The sequence below is a fragment of the Cryptomeria japonica genome, chromosome 4 (genome assembly GCF_030272615.1).
Source record: "Cryptomeria japonica chromosome 4, Sugi_1.0, whole genome shotgun sequence".
Lineage (NCBI taxonomy): Eukaryota > Viridiplantae > Streptophyta > Pinopsida > Cupressales > Cupressaceae > Cryptomeria > Cryptomeria japonica.
The window spans coordinates 156,758,591-156,783,915 of NC_081408.1; the positions used below are offsets into that span (position 1 = coordinate 156,758,591).

The window sequence follows — 25,325 nt, forward strand, 5'->3', positions numbered from 1 at the left end:
TTTTGGAAAGTTGTCTACCCTTTTTTATTTTCTCATAATGAATGGTAATATTATTTTAAAGCCCTGTAGAGATTTGTATGGAAACAAAAAACCTTTCATTGATTGAATTCATGTAATATTTCTTATCATTTATAATTATTGAGTAGACATTGTGAAAGCATATATGATATATTAAATATTAGAAATAATTATAGTGGCAATAAAGAACAGAGGTGTCAAAGACAATAAAAAAAAATTCAACAAAAAATATATTACATCAATTATCTTCCAAAAGTTTGAGCCTATTTTCCTCAGCCTTGCGCTTCGCAAGTTGTCTACCCTTTTTCATTTTCTCATAACGATCATATGTAAATGGTGGCATTATTGTCAAACCCTCTAGAGATTTTACATGAGATACTGCAACAAATGTCAATCCAGTTCGTTCTCTTGGTCCTATATCGATAGTTACTTTTGGAAGAGTCAATCCTTGAGATTTATGTATAGTCAATGCCCATGCCAATCTCAATGGTAGCTGAAGTGTTCTGCCCTTTTGTATTGGTGTTATTGGAATTGTATTTGGATGATGATCTTCAAATGGTAATCCTGAGTAATTATCAAATTCAACCATCACATATGTCGGTGGGTCAGGTGGAGCACTTCCTGGCTTGTAGACAATCTTTTGAACATATCCCAAAGCTCCATTTACAAGACCTGCTTGTATCCAAAGGTTTGAAGTTAGCATGACCCTTGAATTCTTACTGATCAATAACTCTAGATCAAGTTCACCAGTTGAGAAATCTTCTGCTATATCAACACTTCCTGCTTTTGTTGCAACACTTCGTGCAACGGGATGCCTCAATGAATATAACATTTTTTTATTATGACTATGAACATTGTCATTTGTGGAGAACAAATGGACAGTATTTTCAAATTCAGAATTACTTGCAACATCTATGTTAGTAGGGGTTCTCATCATTAGTAGCTTCCAATCATCAATTTGAGGGTTTGCATCTCTTAGATTTGTCAAAAGTTGATGAAATCTTTGTTGCTGAATATTTTCTCCATCTTGTCTGAATATTTTATCTAAAGTAACCACAATTTTGAATTCCTCCCATAGTAGCTTTGCCCGTCTATTACTGGCATATGCAGGTCTATCATTAACCGGAGGCAATTGACCCAAATCTCCTACCAAAATCATAGATATACCTGAAAAATAATTGAAAATAATTATTTTTAAAATATATAATATTGTTATTGAAATTTATTTTTCCTCATTAGTCAAAATTAAATGCATACCTGCAAAACTTAGGTGTGCACTTTGTGGGTATGCTTGTCGGAGTCGAGAATCTATGTTTTCCAACATGTTTTGACCAATGAAGCTCATTTCATCAATCAAAATGTACTTGATATGCGCCATTTCTTCTTGAAAAATGGCAAGTCTTGTTCCCTGTAGTTGAGTGAAATCTCGTATTGGGATTCTCAATTTGGAATGAACTGTAGAGGCCCCTATATTGAATGCTGCAACTCCTGTTGGTGCGAGTAATAGAAGGGGAGAACGAGATGGCATTGCAGCATTTTCAAGAGCTTGACTGATGACACCAATTAAATATGACTTTCCTGTACCTGCTGTTCCCTGAATTATCATGAACAATGGCACTTTATTTTGACTCCTCTCATAGTGTGTCATAATTATATCAACTGCCTTTTTTTGCTTATCACTGAGGGTCATGTAGTTGATGCATTGGGGTATATCATCATATATAAGACATCCATGATCCTTCATGTTAGTTATGAAACTGATTGTTGTAGTTGTGTACTCTTCACCTTGATAATCAGTAGACCAATTTGTATGTCTATCAATGTCTCTTCTCCCCAACATATCTATTTCTGAAAATTGTATATTTTGACCATGATGTAGCCTAGATATAATTTCCCATTCATGCTCTGTGGTATTTCTCTGAATAGCTTCATTCTCTTCAATTTCTGAATCAGTATTAGCCTCTGCATTTTCAATACTTGTTATTCGTTCGACATGCCAAGGATTGTAGGTAAATGACTCCCAATTTGCTATCATAGAGTCATCATCATGACCAATATCCCTTTCTATGTCATGAAATGGTTTGTAGAGTAATAACTCTGATAAACAAAAGTCAATCCATTTATTTGACTCACGTGGAGGAAGAGATACAAACCTAGGAAAAACTCTAACAATTGCTGCTCTTTCCCTTGGTTCCCATTTTTTGTCTCATTTTCTTTTAGGATTATATATCCATGATCTAGCTGCATCAATTAATGTGACACCTTCCATACAAAGAGGCCTTGTTTTATATCCATCAATGAAAGATTTTGTCTGCTCTTCATTATTCTCTTCATCATTTATAGTTACAGGTTTGAACACCTCACGTGAGACATTTAGATTAACAAATCTTCTGCTACTCTCTACTAGTGGAAGTTCTAACAACATGTGACATGTTTCTTGAGCACCAATGTCCTTTTCAATAATTGTTTTAGTTAGAAGCCTTCTATATGCTCGAGCAGCTAAATCATTAGGGTCTTCCATGTTGGAGAGGCGCATCAACATCTGGTGATATGTTTCAGAGCTTTTCTCTGCTTTTGCTGCATACTTGGCAATATATTTGACTACTGCATGTTTGCAAAGAACAGGTTGCCAATCTATATTTGCTCTCCATAATTGCAATATGTGACGATTATGTGAATTCACCCTATCATCATTTCTTGTAGGTTCAAATTTTTTTTCACCTGTTTCTATATCTTCATATAATTTGGACCCACTGAGATTCAAAGGCCAAGGAGCATTATACCTATAAAAAATATCAAGACTTGTCATAAATATTTGGTTACTTTTCTTTTGTATAGTATTTAATTCTTATATAAATATTTGATTTGATAAATATTTACCTACAAACCATCTTTCCTCTTTTTTTTCGCAGGCATGCACCCTCCCTACACAATGTATGTCGTTCTACACAGTTAAGGATCTCTTCATAGTCCTTATCAATATCTATCTCTGCAAGTTGTCTTGTATTTTTTAGACATGGATGTAGAGGAAAATTTTGAAATGCCTACAATTTAAAATAAAAACAAATATGTTAGCTACATCATAAGCTATAAAATACTTTATGTCAAACAATAAACCATATATATGTTGAAGTTTTCATAGACTTGCCTGTATATTTCGTTGATGTGGATCTTCTCTAGGATTCCATGCATGAACAATGGAATGAAAGTATTTTTCTTCATGTTTTCGTTGCTCTTCATTTGACCAGTCAATATTGTCCATATTGGGTGCTCCATTCATCCATATGAATCCATGCACATGTGGTGACCCCCTATGTTGCCACTCATACCTAGACCAAAAATCTTCAACATTCATTCCTTTTTCTAGGATTTCTTTTCTAAATATTGAATGTCTTAAGTGCATGTAATGTGCAACTATATGGGGGTAGTTGATAACATTCTGCTTTCTCCAATTTTGAGCTTCTCGTGGAGTGGTTGGTGATGTTCCCGGCATTAGTGCATGCAAATCAGGCCAATACATATCTGCTGCACTTAATGTGAAGAATATCGTAGGGGAGCCTATTTGATGAAGCATGTCTATTAATTCTGCACGACATTTGGCCCAATATGACCTTGTACCCCTCAATGATGTTCCAAACCGCATCAACCTATTTGCCAAATGGGATTGTGGCATATTTTCCATATGCTGACCCAATTCATTGATAGTGATTGGCATGTCATGAAAACCTCATTTTACAAAGATTGCAGATGAATTTTGTGCACGATGTCTCATAATCATGTTCATCATAAAATATTTGAATCTTGGATGTTGATCAAATCGATGATCTCTATACCGCAGTAGATGTTTCACAAATTCATGCAAATGCACTCGCCTCATTCGTGGCTCTAACCAGTCACATCTACCATCAGGAAACAATGTTGGAAATGCCATATCAAGTAATCCCAATGTGACATACTCATTGATAGGAGATGTACCAATTGCTGGCCAATCGATCAATGTTGTTTGATTTGTATCAGGATTATTAATCCATGCATGTATTAATTCCATTTCTTTTTGAGCATTAGGTAGTTTAGAAGCCATTGAATTTGTGTGGTCAATTGTATTACCTTCATCTGTTTCCATGATTGGACCCACAAATATGATTTCATTTGCATCAGAATCAAATTCCATATGCACTGTCTTCAATCTATTGAAAATATTTTCATCAAAATTGCTAGATAGATCATTGAGAGCATTCTCATTAACTATGACATTAGAATAATATTTATCATGCTCAATTTTGTATTTAAGTGCTTTGTACACACGATCCCTATTCACTGTAAAGTTATAATTTGTGCCACGTTGGTCCCTTATTCGAACAATAATGATTGGCAAATGATCTATTGTATGTGGCAAAATGTTTGAAATATGTTCCACATTTTGTGGAAAACTTATTGTGTGTCCTTTGTATTTGTATTGACCACCTGTTGCATGTGTAACTTGTAATATTGGGTTGACACGTGCAATGAACATTTCTTCTACTTGAGTCAAACTTGCAAGCTCTTCTGGTTGTGGCCCGGGATCCATATTGTTTGAAGCTGAAAATCTATTGTTTCCTCTCTCTTGTCTACATCTAGTGCATATAGGACCTTGTGAGCTACGATTTACTTTAATTCCCAGATAACACTCTTGACAAATATAACACATGCTTGGCATTCTAAAGCGATCTAATTGGTGTCGAAATTGCATTTGAAATCTTTGAAAATCAGCTCGAATCATTCCATTTGTATTTTGTCTATTTTGTGCATCACCTTCTGCACCCAAATTATTCTCAAATTGACTTCTAGGTCGAGGTGTCTCTGCAACTCGTTCTATTGACCTTGAGCTTTCATTCTGAAGATGACACTCAATATTTTGATTTGATGGTTGATTGTACTGCCCACTTGAATGTGAATCAACCTATTGCCTTTGGTCTCTTTCAATATGAGAGAGTTGTTGAGATGTTCTTTGATGACTATTTGTAATAATATTAGCTTCCTCTCTATTTAGAAATTCCAACTCTTGTATTGTTACTTCTGCTCGTCTAGCATTTCTTTGTCTTCGAGCTTCACTTTGTCTTCTTCTTTCTTCTTCCCTTTGATCATCTGTCAAACGTTCCCGTTGTCGTCTCCTATATTCTCTTTGATATTCTCTCTGATACTCTCTTCTTTGTGCTCTTTGATATTGCCTCCTCTCCTCTTCCGATTCAAAATTCAATATTGGTTGATCCATAGCTACACAATAAATTATATTTCTAATTTATATAATGTGATAGGATCAGAGTAGAAATGAAGTTGAAAAAAACTATGAAGAAAAGTAGAATTATTTGTAACAATTGAATATTGGAATTATCTATGTATAGAGAGAATGATTGAACTTGTTATGAGAGTGTATGGTGATAGATACATTATTAACAAATTTCATACACAATTGTTGTTAAATGCATATGGTGGTATGGAATATACAAATAAATTAAAAAAAAAGATGAGAATGTAATAAATTAGAATTTATTAAAAACCAAAATTTCTAAAAATAAAATAGATTATTGTTATAAATTAGAATTTACAATATATTTTAAAAATTATTTCACAAAAAAAAAATTATTGTAAAAAATAGCATACTAACCTGGAAGACAAATTCTCCTGAAAATGTGAAAGTGTTTGCTTGGTGAACAAAAATTTTAATGCCTACACAACATTAAATTAACAAATCTATATCAATATACATTTAATTAAGTGCACCCTATAGTTTTAGAGTTTCATATTAGAATAATGTTCTATCTTTTTATTTGAAATATAATATTCATCTTCAAATTTGAAAGAAAAAGATGTAACTAATAGTAAATTTAGAAAGTAAAATATGAAACAAAATGAAAAGTTTCTATTTTGAACAAATTCTATCTAAATTAACATTTCAAGCAAAAAAATCTATTTTTTCATGATTTCTAATTTTTTTTTAAAATTTAATATTCTAAATTTATTAAAAAACAGAGTTTCTAGATATTAGAGAGCATATATAATATGGATTCTACCTAAAAAGCATTGAAAATTAAATTCTGATTCTGCACTGTGCTGATAATGTTTTTAATTCACCTCCCTTAACAAATATTTTATTAAATTCAATTTTTTTCTTAGTTATATAGTGGATCTCTAATGGCCAACTATGACTGGAATTTAACAATTTAATAAATTATTCTGAGAAGCTCATCAGAATTGTTAAAATTTTCAAAATCTCATGGGCTGGTGACAATTATCAAATTTTAAATAAATTACTATCAAATGCCAGGACTCTGACAGAAAATCTGGAAAGAACGGAGAAATTTAAAATATTATCCAAAGACATGGGGGTTCCTGTAGTGGCCTTATCCTTCTCGCTCAAGGACAACACTGAGCACGATGAATATGAAATATCAAATCATCTAAGAAAATATGGGTGGATTGTTCCAGCCTATACAATGGCTCCAGATGCTCAGCACATTACACTTCTGCGCGTTGTGGTGAGAGAGGACTTCAACCGAACGCTGGCAGAGCGCCTGGCTGTAGATGTTGATAGAGTATCGAAGGAATTGGAAGAGCTTCCTCCTAAGATAATTCATGCAGTTCAAGGCTTAGCCATTAGTGAAGAAGATAAAAAGGGGCAGCAGGCAAAAGAAGCTATCACAGAGTCGAATGGTGGTGATAGCCATAGTCACAGGCGAAGAAAGGGATGCCATGCCCGCCATCTTCAAAACTCTGGGGACAAAACAAAGGGCATCTGCTAAAACATTTGTTAGTCCTCTTATATGTTCTTATTTAATGGGGTCCTTTGTGTTTGCTGAATAAATGTTTCCTATTACTGTAAACTAAATGCGTGTGTTTTCATTTCTTTGAAGTTTTGTAGGGGTGCAAAGTTTTTCAATGCATTTTTAAACATGTGATAAACAATTGAATGCAAGATGTTAACATTGACTAAATAACATCATGAATCAAATTGCCCATCAAAACCAAAGACAACTATAATATATTATGTAGCAATAATATCAAAGTTGAACTTACAGACAAACAAATATAAGCAGATATTACCTGAGCATATCTGTTGTAATCAAAAATTAAAATTGAAATATAATTAAATAACTACAAACTTAATTAATTATTGAAACTCAAAATAATTAACAAACCTTCTAAAACATTAACCTTATCAACTTCGAATCCTTTTATTTTTTATTACCATTTACTTTGAATGTCATGAGAGAAAAATTTCTATATATTTATTTGTCCTTGAGATGTCAACTTCTTCAATGGTAAGTCTCTGATCATCTCGGTTTGCCTTTAACAGAGCTCTACTCTTGTTGCTCCTGTTGCTTTGAACGGGTTTGGAAGAGAAGTAGAAAAGGTTATTTTATAGTATTGTGCAGTGCAGGTATCAGCTTTGAGGTGGTAGAAGAAACAAATATGAAACTAAGTTAAAATAATGGAAGAAAAGAGGAACGTCTCAGAGGATTGGGCTGAATTAAAAAAGAAATATTTAGAAGCACAGCCGGTCAAAGAAAGAGCTAAATTCTAATTTGTAAGATGCCCTGACGAGTACATTCCGGAGGGTCTGAATTGTGATGAATATAAAATGGTTAGTAAAACGTAGTTGTGGAGGTCGGGTACAATGATCTTCTCTTGGTCAACTCCGATGGATGCCCGATATCCCTTTCTGGTGGGGACTTACGCGCTTATAGAAATACCAGAAACCAATATTCAAATCTCCACTCGCACACATCCTGACAAAATTAGAGAAAGGAATCATCTATGGAACACGGCATTAATGGATTCCTTTACTGTAGATTTGCGTCAAAAACACAATTTGATACTTTGTTGAAGGTTTGGAGAGAGTAAAAACAGGCTGAAGCGATCTGGGTAGCTGAGAAAAGGAAACCATGTTCAACCCACGATTCATCACCATTGGCTCTGGGATCTTTGTTGCATTCATCACAAATGAGACCAATTTCTTTTCTTGGATTTCGCAAGAATCTATTTTTGGATCATTTGAGGTAGAGAATGGGGCCAAAAAGTTTATTTGGGATTTGTAAGAATGATGTTTTAAGCCACCAGAGTTGGAAGCTCCAATAACAATGATACAATTTAGAATTGGGAGGAAAGGCTGCAAACAACTTGATGGTGCAACATAAACAGTTTGTGTTCCAACAGAAGTTAGCTTGTTGCTGAGAGATCCAGTAATTCTTCTATTGCAGTTTATCATGTTATCAATACTTGAATTTGCTGGTGGTTTTTATTGATTAAGCAACAGAGGTTGACATGATGTACTTTTTCACAATTTTATTGCATTCAAGTCTGTGAAACGTCAGAGGTGGAAATTGAATTCAATCCTAGGCTACAGAGCCACTAAACTCTTCTTTTCTTCTCGTATAGAGCAGACCATGTGAGAGTGGAGGCTGGGCAAATAGGGCAACTTGGAGTAAACAGGACAGCTTGGAGGTTGTGTTTCTCATAAAAATACACTTACAGTAGTTTTATGAAGAAATCAAATCTGACGAAAATCTCTGTGTGGCATGCAAAAGTGGAAACCTATTGAATAAAAAAGAAAAGTTATTAACCGATCAACAGTTCAAATCCTCGATATGTTTGCCGTCATTTCTGAGATAAGTGTGTTACACATGAACTGCAATAAAGAATTCTACAACATTACTGTGCTTCATTTCCATTAAAGCGAATCAAATTTTAGGAGTTCTGTTAGGCCAGCGCGCCCATTAACCTCCCTGAACTCTCACGCCTTTAAGGCTATTCACTTATGAACCCTATTGTTGGCTTCGATTGCCTAGTGCTTTGCTTGATTAACTCTTTCATCAGCCTCATCTATAGCCTCCATAAAGACATTTATGTCATGAAGATAGCAGAGATAAAAAAAATACCCAAATACCCAGACATATAGACATCAATGATGTTCCAAACCGCATCATATGACCTTGGCAAGTTCCACTTTGTACTGATTAATAGTGCAGGCCATGGAGCTTACAGGTATAAGATGACTGTCTTGGATCTTACAGGTGCATGCATCAACCTTGGCAATCCTGGTTCAAAACTCAGGGTATAAGATGACTGTAGTTAGATCTGAGCCCATAAATGAGAGATTTGATATCATGGGCAGTTGACGAAAGCCATCGCATGACCCTGAGTAAGATCTTGTAATCAAATGCTATTCGTAAATACCACAATAAAATAAATAAAATTTCAACCGCAATAATCAATCATAATAGACAAAAATAATTTTATATTAATTCTTAATTCTATTTAAATATTAAACATTTGCAGAAGACTACATGCAAAAAAAATTCTTCACTCTGATTGGACAAGCACAAAACGTCAAATGTATTCAACAATGCAACAGATGCGTCGGCAGGAACTAAAAATAAAAACTTGAATTTTTTTAATTTTGAAGTTGATCATTTGACATTCAATATTAATCCATAATACAAATATATCAATCTGGAAATCAAGAAAGACATATAAAATGTGTGCTAATAATAGAATAATAGATGCAAATAGGAATAAAATAAAATCCAATATATAAAAATTGTTTAAAATTTAAAATAAATTAAAAAATTAAATATACAAGAATACACCACTTATTAATATATAAATATACAAATTTCAAAGACTAACCAAATTTAACCTTTATATAGTAAAAATATGATAGATGAAATCCAAATTGTTTTGACACAGCTATAAAACTATTTCTAATTCAAAGAACAATCAGCTATCACAGAGCAAATTTGTCCCCTCTTTCCATGATGCGATTATTACCAGGAAAATCTGGAGCATTTTATCTCTTTTAGCTCCTTAACCCGTTTCAGAGATTTTCCATACAATTAGACTTATATTGTTCAGTTTCTTTGAAACGTGACAGGTAATGTAATTGACTACTAATGCATTCTATGCTTCAGCATCCATGGAACAGAAAATTACCCAGCTCAGAATCAAAGATCATAATTATTATAAGAAGCCCACCATCCATAGATTTCTGAGTATGGGTGATGACAATGATTATCATGTCAGGCTAGAATAAGAGCTCGAAAGAAATACGAATCTGGGAAAAACATGTTTTCTACGTAAGGTTTTTAATTGCACGTCAGAAACTTTGATCAATAAGGTATTAAAAACAAAACACATACATTCATTAAGAAGAAAACACATACGCGGTTCTAATGTAGATTGTTGATGAATTTATAGAAGATGGCTAGCAGAATTCACTCCCTTGCACAACTCAAATCTAATCCAACTATGTTCCAACTTTTTCAATCTAAGAAGAAATTCGCTCAGACCTTGACGTTTCACCAACAATCATTTCGCTTAGATCTGAAATTGATATATTGAAAGCCGATCACTCTTAACATAAGAAACACTAATCGCGCATCAAAGAATGATTGCCTAAATCTCATTTGAAGCGGCAAGATCATTTTTGAATGTAACGTCTCTACAAAGACTCCAGCTATTCAATGGCCATTGTTGACGGTGCATTTGGAATGCTTGGAACGGTTACAATGCATGGCGGCAATCAGTTTTCAGTTTTCTTTAGTGTATACACGGATGCCTCCACTCCCCCCTGCTGCGACTATAGGAACGCCTCTCCGCGTAATAAAAGTATTATATATAAATAAATATTATATCCACTTTTCTGCCAGCATCATCACTATACTGCCAGCATCATCACTATACTGCCAAGTCAGCATGTCAATTTTTTTTTAAAAATCTTTTTTGTTTACGGACAACATTGATCCCATTGTAGATCGCCTCTCAGCGAAATAATATTAGATTATTAATGTTTATTGCAATAATATGTAATATTATTGCAATTATTATTATTTTCTATTTGTTTGTGTAATAATATTATAAAATACTATTATTATTAATTTGTATTGTTTTGATTATTATGATATTATTTTATAATTTATTGAAAATAATATTCATAATATAAATTTGAAATATTTTAAATCTATTATATTATTATTTTAAATTATTTTTAGTTATAATATTTTTTTTATAGTTTTATTGGTAATATTATATTAATAGTGTTATATGATAAGTATAATACTATTATATTCTTATTTTGAAATTGTAATATCGTTTTATAGTTATTAAGTGTATAATATGAGGGTCAAGGTTTAAATCTTGGTTAGAGTTAGGGTTAGGATTATGGTTAGGGGTGGGGCTATGGTAATAGATAAGATTATGATCATGATAGAATAAAAATTATCATGGGCTTTAGTTGAAGATTAGGGTTAGGGTTAAGGCTAATATCATAGTTAGGTTTATGCTTAGGATTAGGTATTGCGTTAGAGATATAATTATAATGAGAGTTAGAGTAATAATTATAATGAGGGTTAGTATTATGCTTAGGATTAGGGTTAGCGTTGGGGTAAGAGTTAGGATTGGAGTTAAACTTAGTGATTGTAATTAGGGTTAAGGTTAAAGATTATAATTATTAATTACAAATAAAATTAGGATTAGGGTTAGGGTTAGAATTATAATTAAGATTAGGGTTAGGGTTAGGGTTAAGATTGCAATCAAAGATAGTATGTGATGATAGCTATAAGAGTTAGGGTTTGGGTTAGGATTAGGGTTGGGGCTAGGATAGGGTTAGGGTCAAGGTTAGAATTATAAGATTAAGGTTATGGTTTAGGTTAGGGTTTAAGATTAGGATAAGGATTATATATAGGATTTATTCTTAGGATTAGGGATAGGTTTCGAGCTATGGTTAGAGTTAGGGTTATGGTTAGGATTGTTGTTAGGGTTAGGGTTTATGGTTATGGTTATGGTGAGGTTAGGGTTAAGGTTTAGAATTAGGGTTAGGGTTATGGTTTATATCATGGTTGAGGTTGGAGTCAGGGTTAAGTTTATGGTCATGCTTAGGGTTACAATTATGGCTAGGATTATTGCTAGGGTTAGGGTTTACATCATGGTTAGGGTTAGGGTTAAGGGTTATGATTAGGATTAGGTTTCAAGGTTAAAGTTATGATAATGGCCAGGGTTATATCATGGTTAGGGTTAGGTTCAAGGTTAGGGTTTTGTTTAGGTTTAAGATTGTGGTTAGGGTTATGGTTAAGGATTACAATTAGGGTTAGGGTTAGGGTTATCGTTAGGGTTTAGTGTTAGGGATAATTTTATGGTTAGGATTATGTTTTATTATTAGTGTTACAATTATGTGTAGAGTTTATATCAAATTTAGGGTTTAATGTTAGTGTTAAGTTTATGGTTAGGGTTTATTGTTAGTGTTACAATTATGTTTAGAGTTTATATCAATTTTAGGGTTAGGGTTAGGGTTAGGGTTAGGGTTAGGGTTAGGGATAGGTTTTAGTGTTAAGGTTAAGCTTATGGCTAGGGTTAGTGTTTATTGTTAGTGTTACAATTATGCTTAGAGTTTATATCAAATTTAGGGTTAGCCTTATGGTTAGGGTTTAGTGTTAGAGTTAGGGTTTATTATTAGTGTTACAATTGTGTTTAGAGTTTATATCAAATTTAGAATTATGAGTAAGATAATTTGGTTTAGGGTTAAGATTAGCATAATGGTTAGGGTTATTATTAGCATTAGGATATACATTATGGTTAGGGTTAGGGTTAGGGTTAGGGTTAGTATTATGTTTAAGGTTAGGATTTATGATTATGTTTATGGTTAGGATTTACATTAGGATAAGGGTTAAGATTAGGGTCATGGTTATCTTTTAGTGTTATGGTTAGGACCATGAGGGTAAGGGGCAGGCTTTACATGATGGTTGAGTTAGAGTTTACATCATGGTTAGGGTTATGAGTAAGACAATGGTTTAGGGTTAAGATTAAGATAATGGTTAGGGTTAAAAATATGGTTTGGGTTATGGTTAATGTTAGTATTAGGATATACATCATGGTGAGGTTTATGGTTAGTATAATGTTTGGGGTTAGGGTTTATGATTGTGGTTAGGGTAAGGGTTAGGGTTAGGGTTAGCGTTAGATTTTAGGGTTAGAGTTTAGTGTTATGGTTAATATTATGGCTAGGGTTGAGGTTTATGTCATGACCAGGTTAGCGTTTACATCATGGTTAGGGTCATGAGTAAGATAATGGTTTAGGTTTAGGAATATTTAGGGTTAGGGTTAGGATTTTTTAGGGTTATGGTTAGGATTATGTTTAGAGTTAGAGTTTGCATCATGGTTATGGTTCAAGTTAGGTTTTACACCATCATTAGAGTTATGGTAAGGGTTGGGGTTATGATTACGATAATGACTTAAGGTTAGGATTAGGATAATGGTTAGGATAAACATTATGGTTAGGACCTTAGGTTTAGGGTTATGGTTATGGTTATGGTTAGCATTAGGATATACATCATGGTTATGGTTAGATTTAGTAATATGTTTAGGGTTAGGGTTAGGGTTAGGTTTAGGGTTAGTGATCAAGTTTAGGGTTAGGGCTTAGTGTTGGGGGTTTACATCAAGGTTAGGGTTATGCGTAAGATAGTGGTTTAGGGTTAGGGTTAGTATTATGTTTAAGGTTACTAAATTTATGATTATGTTTATGGTACGTTAGGATAAGGGTTAAGATTAGGTTCATGGTTAACTTTTAGTGTTAGGGTTAGGACCATGGGGGTAAGGGTTAGAGTTAAAGATAAAAATAGGATTAAGGTTAGGGTTTGAATTATAGGTGTATATGGTGAAAATGAATAACAATAATAACAATATTGAAAGGCTAAATGAATTCAACCACCAAACCCTAGCCTAACAACAACAAAGATCCACCATAACATATGAAGATTACCTAAGACAATGCAAATCAAATGAAATCACAAAGATTATACCATCACATGTCCAATAGGGTTTTGATCTCCATTTTTCCTTTCTCCATTGATCTTGCTTGATATATTTGCTCTCAGATTTTATGTGCACAAGAGCTCAACAAAGAACGGAATGTGGTTGCAAGTAGGATCGTAGTGTAGTCAAGTCCTTAAGATCAGCGATTAGGGTTTAATAATGAAGGAAGCATCTCCTTAAATAGAAGACACTATATGAAATGGATGGATAAGATTGAGAGGTGTAAAAAGGAGGTCGGCTATGATTAGAGGGTAGGTAGAAGAAACAATAAAATAATGAAAGAGGTAGGTAGTGTAGGAATTAAGAGATGAATGACATGTGTCATGTGTAGAAAAAGGCTAATGAATTAATTAAATAAATAAAGATTTATTTAATTAATAGAAGAAGTGGGATCAATTAAATAAATAAATATTTATTTAATTTAGGAAAAGGATAATTTAAATAAATAAATGTATTTATTTAAATGAGAAATAAGGCTAGAAGCAGATAAATGAATTAATTAAATAAATAAAGATTTATTTAATTAATAGAAGAATTAGGCTTAGATAATTAAATAAATAAAATATTTATTTAATTAGACATGACAATTTTGGGTGTCTACATTTTGCCCCTCTTTGAGACAATGCGACTTGTCGCATTGTTTCAAAGAAGATAATATGAACTGATACAGAGTTTCCCCAAGATGGGAATGATATGCCCCCTTGAGAGATTGGATGAAAATGACTGAAAAGATTGTAGACAATCTCTCGATAAGAAAGATGGGATAGAATGGACTGACCAGATAAAGTGACAAAGTCACGGGATAAAGAAGACTGACTCGGGAAACGAGGGCTAGGGTAGGCTATAAGATAGACCATGGGCAAAAGACATCCTCACTGTCATCTACACATCCACAAGAGTAGAGTGTAGAGTGAGAAAAGAGCAGTAGCAGTCAGCAGTCATGGCTTTCATTCACAGATTCGACTGCGTTCGTCGATTCCAGAGGCTAGTAGAGGCAGGAGAGCTGGTAAGTACCACCAAACCTCCTCATACTTCAATGCATTCATTTTTGTCATTAATGGATGGTAGATAGAGCAATAAATGCACATTAGGTGAGGGGTCAAAAATGTCAAAAAACGTTTAGGCGCATCTGCGTTGGTGCCAGGCACATCTGTGTCCGCCAGGCGCGTCTGTGTGTGTGCCAAGCGCGTCTGTGTTTGGAAATGCGTCTGTGTTACATACGGTCACGTCTGTGTCGTGTAGGGGCGTCTGTGTGGCTCAGGCGCGTCTGTGTATTTCAGGCACGTTTGTGTTTTTTAGGCATGTCTGTGCAGTCATTAAGTGCGTTTGTGTCAGGAAAACGTGTTTATGTCCGAAAAATACAAATTTTTGTCTTCTAGGTCAAATCGGTAGTTTTGTGATGAACATATGCTGTTGATTGGATAAGCTGCTGAGAGGATACACTCAAGCAGGTCCTGTAGGGAAGACTAGGATAGATCAAGGCACTTTGTGATGAACAGTGAGTACCAAGATAGAGTACTTTGTGATGAATAGGGAGTACCCAAAATATGAGTAGCACTTTGTGATGAACAAGGAGTGCAAATGTGAGGAGCACTTTGTGATGAACAGGGAGTGCAAAACACGTAGTACTTTGTGATGAACAGGGAGTACCACTAGGATAGATAGCAACACTTTGTGATGAACAGTGAGTGTCACTAGGATAGATAGCCATATGCATTGAGATAAAAAGTAACATTTTGTGATAAACAGTGAATGCCACCATGACTGACATGATTGATTTGCTTGACTGCAGGAGTATTTGCCTATGTTGGAGTCATGGGAGAGATTTTCGTCGACACAAAGATTGCGACCTGAGTTGACACTTGGGGACCGAGCGGCAATTGAGGCCATGAGATTGAGACATGTGCTATATGTGCCTAAGTTTCGGGTAAACATGGGATTGCTGATTGCACTGGTGGAGAGATGGCACTTCGAGACATGCACATTTCATTTATCGATGGGTGAGATGACAGTAATCCTTGAGGATGTCTTTAGGATACTGAGGATACCGATCGATGGGGATCTAATTCGATACGATCGAGATGGAGACAGGGAGGCACTGAGACGAGTGTTCCAGGACCCTGGATTGGAGATGAGGGCTGGGCATGTGGCTTGGCACACGATGACTGCTATAGGATTGGCTCTGCCAGCAGTGATAGGAGGAGTGATTAGTGGGTTCCTCTATCCGGTTAGGGTGATATGAGGGTTGGCTGTGGGCTAGGGAGGAGCGTTGGAGACATTGGTGACACAGTACACCAGATATGCCTGGGAACCATGTGTGCTGGCCCACCTATATTATGAGCTACATCAATTCGTATACCACGGATCAGTGGGATTGGGCTACGGGGTGACACTGCTGCAGGTATGGGCTTATGAGCATCTTCCAGTGACGAGGCCGATACACTTCAGAGGTAGGGGACATGGACACAATTTTGTGCACCTGTATGATATGATCACATCGCAGCCATGGATTGGCAGGTTGGAGCATTGGCGACGAGTGATAGATGATATTGATGTGGTCATATGGAGGCCATACCTGGGATGTGATAAGTGGGAGGATGATGTAGTCGAGCTTCCTTATAGCTTCTGGAGTAGGTATCTGATTGGGCAGATGCCCTATGTGCTGGAGAGGTAGCTTGTGGACAGGGTCTGCAGGCAGTTTGGTAGGATCTAGAGGATTCCATGGGGTTCAGGCATGTATGCACGGACAGTCAGGGACCAGGCAGTTACACAGCTGGCAGAGATGGTGCCCCTACCTTGGGATATGTGGCTAGAGGTCGAGGATGTCGGCATGGATGCCGAGTATACAGCTTACTAGGTAGAGTAGCCATTCCCATGTCTGACAGATCCAGGAGAGTTATTGGATGGAGATTGGGGTGGGGATGATGAGGATGATGGTGGAGGAGATGGGGCCAGAGGCCGACAAAGGAGGAGGGGAGCAGTTGGAGAGAGGAGGGTTGCACCTCAGAGGGAGGGAGCAGAGGAGAGATAGGCTCAGGTGGTGAGAGGTCACGGTGGATTGCCGGTACAGGTGCCAGCAGCACAGGGTCCCAGACAGGTACAGAGACAGGTATAGGGATAGGGACAGGTACAGGGACAGGTACCAGCACAGACACCAGCACAGGTACCAGTACAGAGGCAGGCACCCATATAGGGGGAGCCATAGGCAGAGCCACAGGTAGAGGTTGAGGGGGCTAACGTAGAGGAAGATGAGCTGATAGAGCTGAGGGAGATCTGCCAGGGCCAGGTAGATGAGATCCAGGAGTTGGAGAGGGAGAGGGATCAGCTTAGGAGGAGGCTATGAGAAATTGAGTGAGAGTGGGATCAGGCTATTCAGTGTTATACAAAGGCTGAGATAGCGCTGAGGGTGGGGAGACAGGCAGCAGAGAACATAGGGGCCGGATACGCCTATGTCCTGCAGGCAGGGGAGGAGATTGCCTACTAGCGGGACCTCTATTATGGTGCAGTGCCAGCAGATCAACAGGCGAGGAGCTTCCATAGACCATCATGGACAGTGACAGCTATGGGAGGGAGCCAGAGGAGACAGGCATCTAGTGGTGGGGTTATGGGTCCTCCACCACCACCAGAGAGAGGGGACAGGAGGGATAATCCTGGGGTGGGTCTTTCAAGGGCTCAGATTCTGTCGAGGCCTGGCAGCTCCAAGGGAGGGAGTTCATCATAGCCTTAGAGGGCTCCCTATGTATCAGTATTGTACCATTTTTGTATGATGACGTAGACACCTTCGGGTGATTGTAGCCATATGATTTTGACATCATTGTATCATGACACTTTTTATATATATATGAGATGATTCCTCTTTGCGGCAGCTATATGCATGTGTACCTATGTGATGAAATGTTTTTATGTGATGCTTATGATATGGATGCAAATATGTACATGATTCAATGTAATATTTTTGTTCTTTTATGTTTTATATGTGTATGCATGATGCAAATGTTAATGTATGTAATGTAGATGAATATGATAATGCAAATGTAAATTGTGCTAACATGTGTTGTGTGCAGGATGTGATATCTATATGTATGTATGAAATGCTTATATGTGGTAATGCAGGTGCAACTACATGAAATGCAAATATTTTTTCATGTGTCATTATACTCAGTCATGTGATAGCAAGCTATACGGACTCAAGAAGGATGATGGAAGTCAATCAAGAAAGGGGGATGAAAGATAGAAGATATGAACATGAAAGAGCTTCTTGTGTGTTATCATCATTGAGCTTTATTATGGCAAGTAGGTTATGACAATCGAGGCATATGTTCGACCCAGAAAGTCATTGTACCTATTTGCATGGAGATAAGATAGTCACAAACAAGGAATGCCCCAGTTCTCACTAGACTCACAGTGTCCTCATATCCTTGGACAAGTCATAGCATTACTAAGAGACAATCCACAGACAGCAAATACCAATTGGTGACGATACCCCATCCTCGCCTTTCTAGTCAAAGACATCCTGGAGATAGAATATCTAGTCAGAGACATTCTGGAAAAGCTAAAAGACATGTCACCAAAAGATAAAATCAAAAGAAAACCAAGACTTGACACCAACATCCACTGTAGTCCTCAAGTTTAGTGTCTCTTGTCACTTGTATAAGTCTTATTTGATTGTGGTCACAATGTTTACTTTCACAAAATGGATAGATAGCACTAAACCATATGTTGTTTGAGTCTGTTGAAAGATTTGATTTGTTGAAGCTCATTGTTGCTGCTGTCTCATCTAAAATTGACTGAATCCATGAAGCTGATACTTTATTGCGGAGAAGATGAAACTTTATTGCGGATTGGCGATGCAAATGTTGCTTTATTGTGGATTGTACGCGAATAGACTAAAGGAAGCTGGAAGAAACTGTACTCCTTGAAACATGTGATGTTCTCAGTTCCACACCCATCACTAGACGTAGGATTTGCCATAGCCACAGATAGGATTTGATTTATTATGGATGGAAAGGGAGGTGAAAAGGGATGTTTATTATGAATGGCTAACCAATCTTGGGTAGATCAATAACAAGCCATGATGGAAATGGGTAAGTTTATTATGAACGACTAGGTTGTGAGTGTGTGCAAAGTGAAAGGATGAAAGTGAATCCTGAAGGAGGGAGGAGCAATGTCTCTACGCATGGTATTGGTGACCCAGTTTTCACCATGGTACTTGCCCAGGGCACCACCGAAGTGGTTTTCACCGTTGGATGAAATTATTTCTCTTTACTTTTTTCGATTTTTATTTTATTTTATTTTATTTTATTGTTTTATAATTTTTTTTGTATTTTTGAATTTTTTGATTTTTTTGTTTTTTTGAATTAGGATATTCGGAAGAGCTATGTGTAGAACCTGCGAAGCTGCATGCTGTTGATAGGATCCTCCAAAGGTTCACCTTCTGTAGTTGAGAGATGATATGCCCCAGATCCATATGCTGCTATAATGATGTAAGGACCAAGCCAATTTGGTTCGAACTTGCCCTTCTTCTCTCTGTCTTGCTGATTCTTGGGGTTTTCTCTGAGAACTAAATCACCTACCTCAAATGCATGAGGCTTGACTTTGTGATTGTAGTTGCAACTCATTCGTTGTTGGTAAGCCTTGAGATGATTAAAAGCAGTTTGTCTCCATTCATCCAGTAGTTCAAGTTCTTGTAAGTGAGAGACCCTATAGTCTTCATCATTGATGATGTTTTGCAAAGAGACCCGTAAAGAGGGTAACTCGACCTCAATAGGCAAGATGGCTTCAGTGTCGTAGACAGGTGAATAGGGTGTAGCTCCTGTAGGTGTGCGAACACTTGTGCGATAGGCCCAAAGTGCTAGATTAAGTTGGATATGCCAATTATAGCTAGCGTCGTCAACTGTCTTCTCGAGGATTTTAAGGATTGTTTTATTAGATGCCTTAGCTTGGCCATTACCTTGGGGGTAATATGGTGTGGAGAAATGATGGGAAATATGGAAGGGGTCACAGAGTTCACGAACATCCTAATTTTTGAAGGGATGCCCGTTATCAGTAATAATAGAAACAGGAATACCGTATCGGCAAATGATATAATTAAGGATGAATGTAGCAATCTATTTTCCAGTGACTTGTGTGAGAGGCACGACTTCAATCCATTTTTTGAAATACTCTATGGCAGTGATAATGAATTTATGACCATTAGAAGAAGGAGGGTGAATCTTGCCTATGAGATCGAGTCCCCACTGACAAAAGGGCCAAGGAGACGCAAGTGGTTGTAGTTCTTGTGCTGGTGCATGTATGAAGTCTCCATGAATTTGACATTATTTACTTTTCATGACAAACTGATATGAGTCTTTTTCCATATTGGGCCAGTAATATCCATTCCTAATGAGTTTCTTGGCCAAGGTAGGACCACTAGTATGTGGACCACATATCCCTTCATGTACTTCATGTAACGCAATCTGAGCTTCATCGCTTTCTAAACATCTAAGAAGAGTGCCATCTAGACCTTACCGGTATAGGATATCAGCTAAAATGACATATCGAGAGGATTGGCAAATGAAAGTGTGACGTTGGTTATTTGATAGATTAGGAGGTAGGGTATTGTCACGAACGTATGTGAAGATGGAACCATATAACTGGGACTCAGGACTGACAACACATATCATCTCAGTAGGAGTGATCTCATATGACGGGATCAAAAGGTTATCCACCAAGAACTCATAGCAGGTCTCATTCAGAGGTAGATCGATCAGTGAAGCAATTGTAGCCATGGCATCTGCGGCGCGATTCTGCTCTCTTGGTATCTGCTCAAAATCTATCTTTGTGAAGTGTTGTTTCAGTTCATCCATAATTTGTTTGTAAGGCATTAATTTTTCATCTTTTGTTTGGTAATCATTAGTTGCTTGATGGATGACTAGTTGAGAATCCCCAAAAACATGAAGTTACTGGATCTTCCACTGAACTGTAATCCGTAATCCAATTGTTAATGCCTCATATTCCACTATATTGTTAGTGCAAGGAAATGATAAGTGGTATGATTTTGGTATAGAGTCTCCTTGAGGAGTTATAAAGAGGATGCCAGCTCCTGCCCCATGCTGTGTGTATGAGCCGTCAAAGTATATTTGCCATGGTTTTGCATGTGATATTGCTAAAATGGATTCATCTGGAAATTTTGAACTTAGAGGAACATCATCAATCATGGGAGCATCTGCTAATTGCTCTGTGATGGCTTGTCCTTTTATTGCTTTCTTGTCCACATACCTAATGTCAAATTCACTCAGGATCATTACCCATTTGGCTAGTTGCCCAGTAAGTGTTGCTTTATTGAGAAGGTATTTCAACGGATCGATTCTTGCAATCAACTTAGTCTTATGAGTGAGCATGTAATGTTATAGTTTCTATGAAGCAAAGACCACGACGAGACATGCACGCTCAATTGGTGTGTAATTTAGCTCATATCCCACCAATGTGCGACTGATATAGTATACTGCCTTTTCCTTGCCCTCAGCAATTTGTTGTGCTAAGAGTGCCCCCAGTGCTGTTGGAGTAGCTGATATGTCTAGTAACAGAGGTTGATCTGGAACTGGTGGCATCAAAACTGGCATATTCAAAAGATAATCTTTAAGCGACTGAAAAGCCTATTGACAGTTATCATCCCATTTGAATTTGATGTTTTTATGTAACAGGTGTTGAAAAGGATTACACTTATCTGCAAGTTGTGCTATGAATCTCCTTATAGACTAAGTCTTCCCTGTAAGGATAGAAGTTGACTAATATTTCTAGGCAGTTGCATCTCCAAGATGGCCTTGACTTTTGCTGGATCAACTTCGATTCCTGTTTTGGACACAATGAATCCTAGGAGCTTCCCAGAGGTTACTCCAAAGACACATTTCTTGGGGTTTAATCTTACTTTGTACTTTTCTAACCAATCAAAGATGACTGAAAGTATGTCCAAATGTGTATCTCTATCTATTGATTTACCCAAGAGATCATCAACATAATCTTCCACGGTTACATGCATGATATCATGAAAGATAGTAGTCATTGCTCTTTGATATGTAGCACCTACATTTTTTAGCCCAAAGGGCATGACATTCCAGTAGAAAGCTCCCCAAGGACAAGTGAATGATGTTTTGTGTTGATCCTTGGGTGCAATCCTTATTTGATTATAACCAGAAAATCCATCCATCAATGATAACATTTCATGACCCGCTGTGAGATCAACAATCAAGTCAATATTTGGTAATGGAAAGTCATCCTTTGGACAAGCTTTGTTGATGTCTCTGAAATCTGTACATATTCTGATGTTGCGATCCGATTTACTGACAGGCACTAGATTGGAGATCCATTCAGGATAATCAATTGGGCATAAGAATCCGACATCCAATAATTTCTCAAGTTCTTCTTTGACTAGTAATGCCACTTGTGGATGCATTTTTCTTAATTTCTGTTTCATTGGCTTTGCCCCCGGTTTGACTGTCAAATGATGCATTACCAAATCCGGATCTAGTCCAGGCATATCAATGTATGACCATGCAAAGTTGATTTGTCGTTCTTTGAAGAAACTTATGAATTTTGACCTTTTGGACTCTGTCAATGATTGAGCCATGAATATGTTGTGTGGAACCTCTTCTATACCAATGTTTGTTTTGATAGTCTCCTCTAACAACATGGATGACTTTTCCTCATATGATGTTGGGAGAATGTCGAGCCTTCCATCTTCGGGTGCCTCAGAGAGGTTTTCGCCCTCAAATACGTCCTTTCTTTTTACTTTTTTGGGGTCAAATAGTGCCACGGTGTGGTTTTCGCCATAAGACCCTTGGTTTGTTCTTATTTTCACATTTTTGCAACTGGAAGGTCCGACACCCTCACCAAAATATGCCATGTTGTTGAGTTCTATAGTGTAGCCTGCTTTATGGTCCCCAGGGGGAAGATAATCTTGTATGCCAAGATAGTCAATAATAGCGTCATCATTTTGGAATGTGTCAAATTGTGCTGGTCCTTCATAATCCCAATCAACGAATTGATGGTGAACAAGGGGAAGGCCTTTAATGTCTTTGGAGTTAGCAGGGCTAAGAGTGAAGATATAGTTATATTCGGGTATGTCAAGGTAATTATCGAGGTCATCGATGGCACTCTCCTCATTAGTTTCGATCACGAGCAAATCCAAATTGTCATCACTAGTAGCACATTCTGGGACAGGTGTTCTCATCCTGTGTGATTTCAACCTAGAACCTTGAGACAAGGACTGTGTGGAATCCTCATGGGTTGTTCCTTGACCAACTCTGAACTTTTTATAAAATTCCTCTTCTTCTGTGGGTTCATCTGGCTCTCTGAATGTCTCGGTGAGCTCATAGTCATTAGAGGATTTGTCTGAAGCCCATTCCCATTCATTGGAGTCTGTGGAATAGCGATCCTCTTGTTGAATTTTGGCAGCTTTGATTTGTAATGCTTCTTTTGTGCTTTTAGTGTGGACCTTGGAAGTCAGGAAACCAAGTCCCTTTGAGCGTTCCTTTTTGAAAGTCAATTCAGGTTGTAAAGGTTCAAGGATACCCTCCTTTCGTAACCCAAGAGGGCTTTTTCCATCATACCCAAATTTTTGTAGAATCTTGAAGCCTTTGCCATATTTCTCACAAGGTATATTGATGTGATCTTGTGTGTCATCTTCAATGTCTTTATAGAGCATTTTGTATAAGTCTTCCTCTTCTAGTTCACCCCATCTTTGAAAGGTAGTAGGGTCCCATTCGAGTACCACAATGGATACTTGCTTGTTAGGATGTGGTCTTCCATATTCTTTTGGGGAACTCATGACTTGTCGTAAGTACATGGTCTAATTTAAAGTGTATTCTCCCATGCCTTTTTCCTAAAATTTGCCTTTAAGCTCACCTTTCTTTGATGTCGAAGGTTTCAATGACTCAGGATCAATGTATGTTGAAGAAGGAATAGCTTCACGATTACTAGGAATGATGGTCTCAGTTTGTGATCTCAGGTTATTGCAATATATGAATGGATTAGGATCACCATTAACTGTTACTTTGACTCCATTGTGAGGAAACTTAATGCATTGGTGATATGTTGATGGGACTGCCCTCATTTCATGAATCCAAGGACGTCCTAGCAATATATTATAAGTGAGATCTAGATCCAAGACCTGACAAACCACATCCTTTGTGACTAGCCCAACTCTAAGAGGTAAGGTGACTGTGCCCTTGGATGAGCGCTCTTCATCATCATATGCTTTGATGGTGATTTGATTTGTAGAATTCACAGCTTTATTAGAATATCCCAATTGTTTAATTGTGCTCAATGTACAAATGTTTAGACCAGCTCCTCCATCTATCAGGACTCGCTTTATTCGATGTTTGTGTATGAAGGCTTCAACATGTAGTGGTGCATTATGTGGCTGACTCACGGAGGCATCATCGGCTTCTGTGAATGTAAGGGAGTGTGGAATGGAAAGGTATCCCACCATGGCTTGAAACTGGTCCACGTTTAGATCAGTAGGAATGGCGGTATCTCTCAAGATTTTGTCAAGAATAGCTTTATGAGTGGGGGATATGCGTAAGAGCTCAAGTATGGAGATGAGCGCAGGTGTCTTCCCTAACTGTTCTATAAGGTCATATTCAGGTTTGGTTGATGAAGAAGTGGTGTTTTTGGTTGAAGCACCTAGCAAAGTAATTTTACCTCGACGGGTTGTAACATGACATTCAAAAGTAGGTTCGGAAGAAGATCCAACACCTTTTAGGACAATCTTAGGTCTCTGAGTAGGATTCTCAGGGTTTTTGTCCTTGATGATAATAGTAGAGACATAATTGTCCATCGAGATGTGATTGATGGTTGAATCATAGTTGTAAGATGTTCTGGTATAGTTGGTTTGATCATCTGTGGCTTTAGCTTTTCCCTTGCCATGCTTTGGGAATGGTTCCTTAAACATCTCATGTTCTTGATTGGATGAGTGTCCCTCAATCTCAATGTCACCTCTATCAATGAGATCTTGTACGATGTTCTTCAGTCGATGACAATTTCCTGTCTTGTGACCCTTGCTCTTATGAGATTCACAATACTTGTCATCATTCCACCAATTTGGTTTAACCTTTGGTTCATATGGAGGAAAATCTGGAACTGTGATTACCTTGTTTGCCACTAGCTTTTTGAAGACTGACTCAAGTGGTTCTCCCAATGGGGTGTACTTCCTTCATGATCTGGAAGTTGTTTGAGTATTCACTTGATTGTTTGTAGAACTTGATCCCGAAAAGATGAATTTGGGTTGCACTGTATTGGCATCAACAACACCATCATTGACTGTGTTCTTGTTTTTATTCCAAAATCTTGGCTTGTCTTTTCCTTTAAAGTCATCTTTGTTCTCCTTAAATATCTTAATGACTCCTTGCTCAATTAGGACCTTTTCTGTTGCTAAGCCTTTTTCAATAACGTCCCTGAAGGTGGACAAACAAGCTTTCCTTAGATCATAG

The 25,325-nt window shown here is 37.0% G+C and overlaps 1 protein-coding gene across 1 annotated transcript; it reads right to left on the bottom strand.

The window, feature by feature from the left end:
* Positions 1-256: 256 nt before the first annotated feature.
* LOC131874974 (uncharacterized) lies at positions 257-5,269 on the bottom strand. Its single transcript, XM_059218958.1, has 7 exons — positions 5,072-5,269; positions 3,852-4,891; positions 3,167-3,665; positions 2,899-3,062; positions 2,281-2,801; positions 1,276-2,115; positions 257-1,185 (listed from the first exon to the last, which is right to left on the bottom strand). The coding sequence occupies exons 1-7, from the start codon at positions 5,267-5,269 to the stop codon at positions 257-259; spliced, it is 4,191 nt and encodes a 1,396-aa protein (XP_059074941.1).
* Positions 5,270-25,325: the final 20,056 nt, after the last annotated feature.

Excerpts from the sequence above, each read along its gene's own strand:
- LOC131874974 (XM_059218958.1), bottom strand. The coding sequence starts at position 5,269 with ATGGATCAACCAATATTGAATTTTGAATCGGAAGAGGAGAGGAGGCAA. Across the intron at positions 2,802-2,898 it reads AGAGGAAAGATGGTTTGTAG|GTATAATGCTCCTTGGCCTT; the intron begins GTAAATATTTAT and ends TATTTTTTATAG. Across the intron at positions 2,116-2,280 it reads AAGGCCTCTTTGTATGGAAG|AGTTATTACTCTACAAACCA; the intron begins GTGTCACATTAA and ends TTTGTTTATCAG.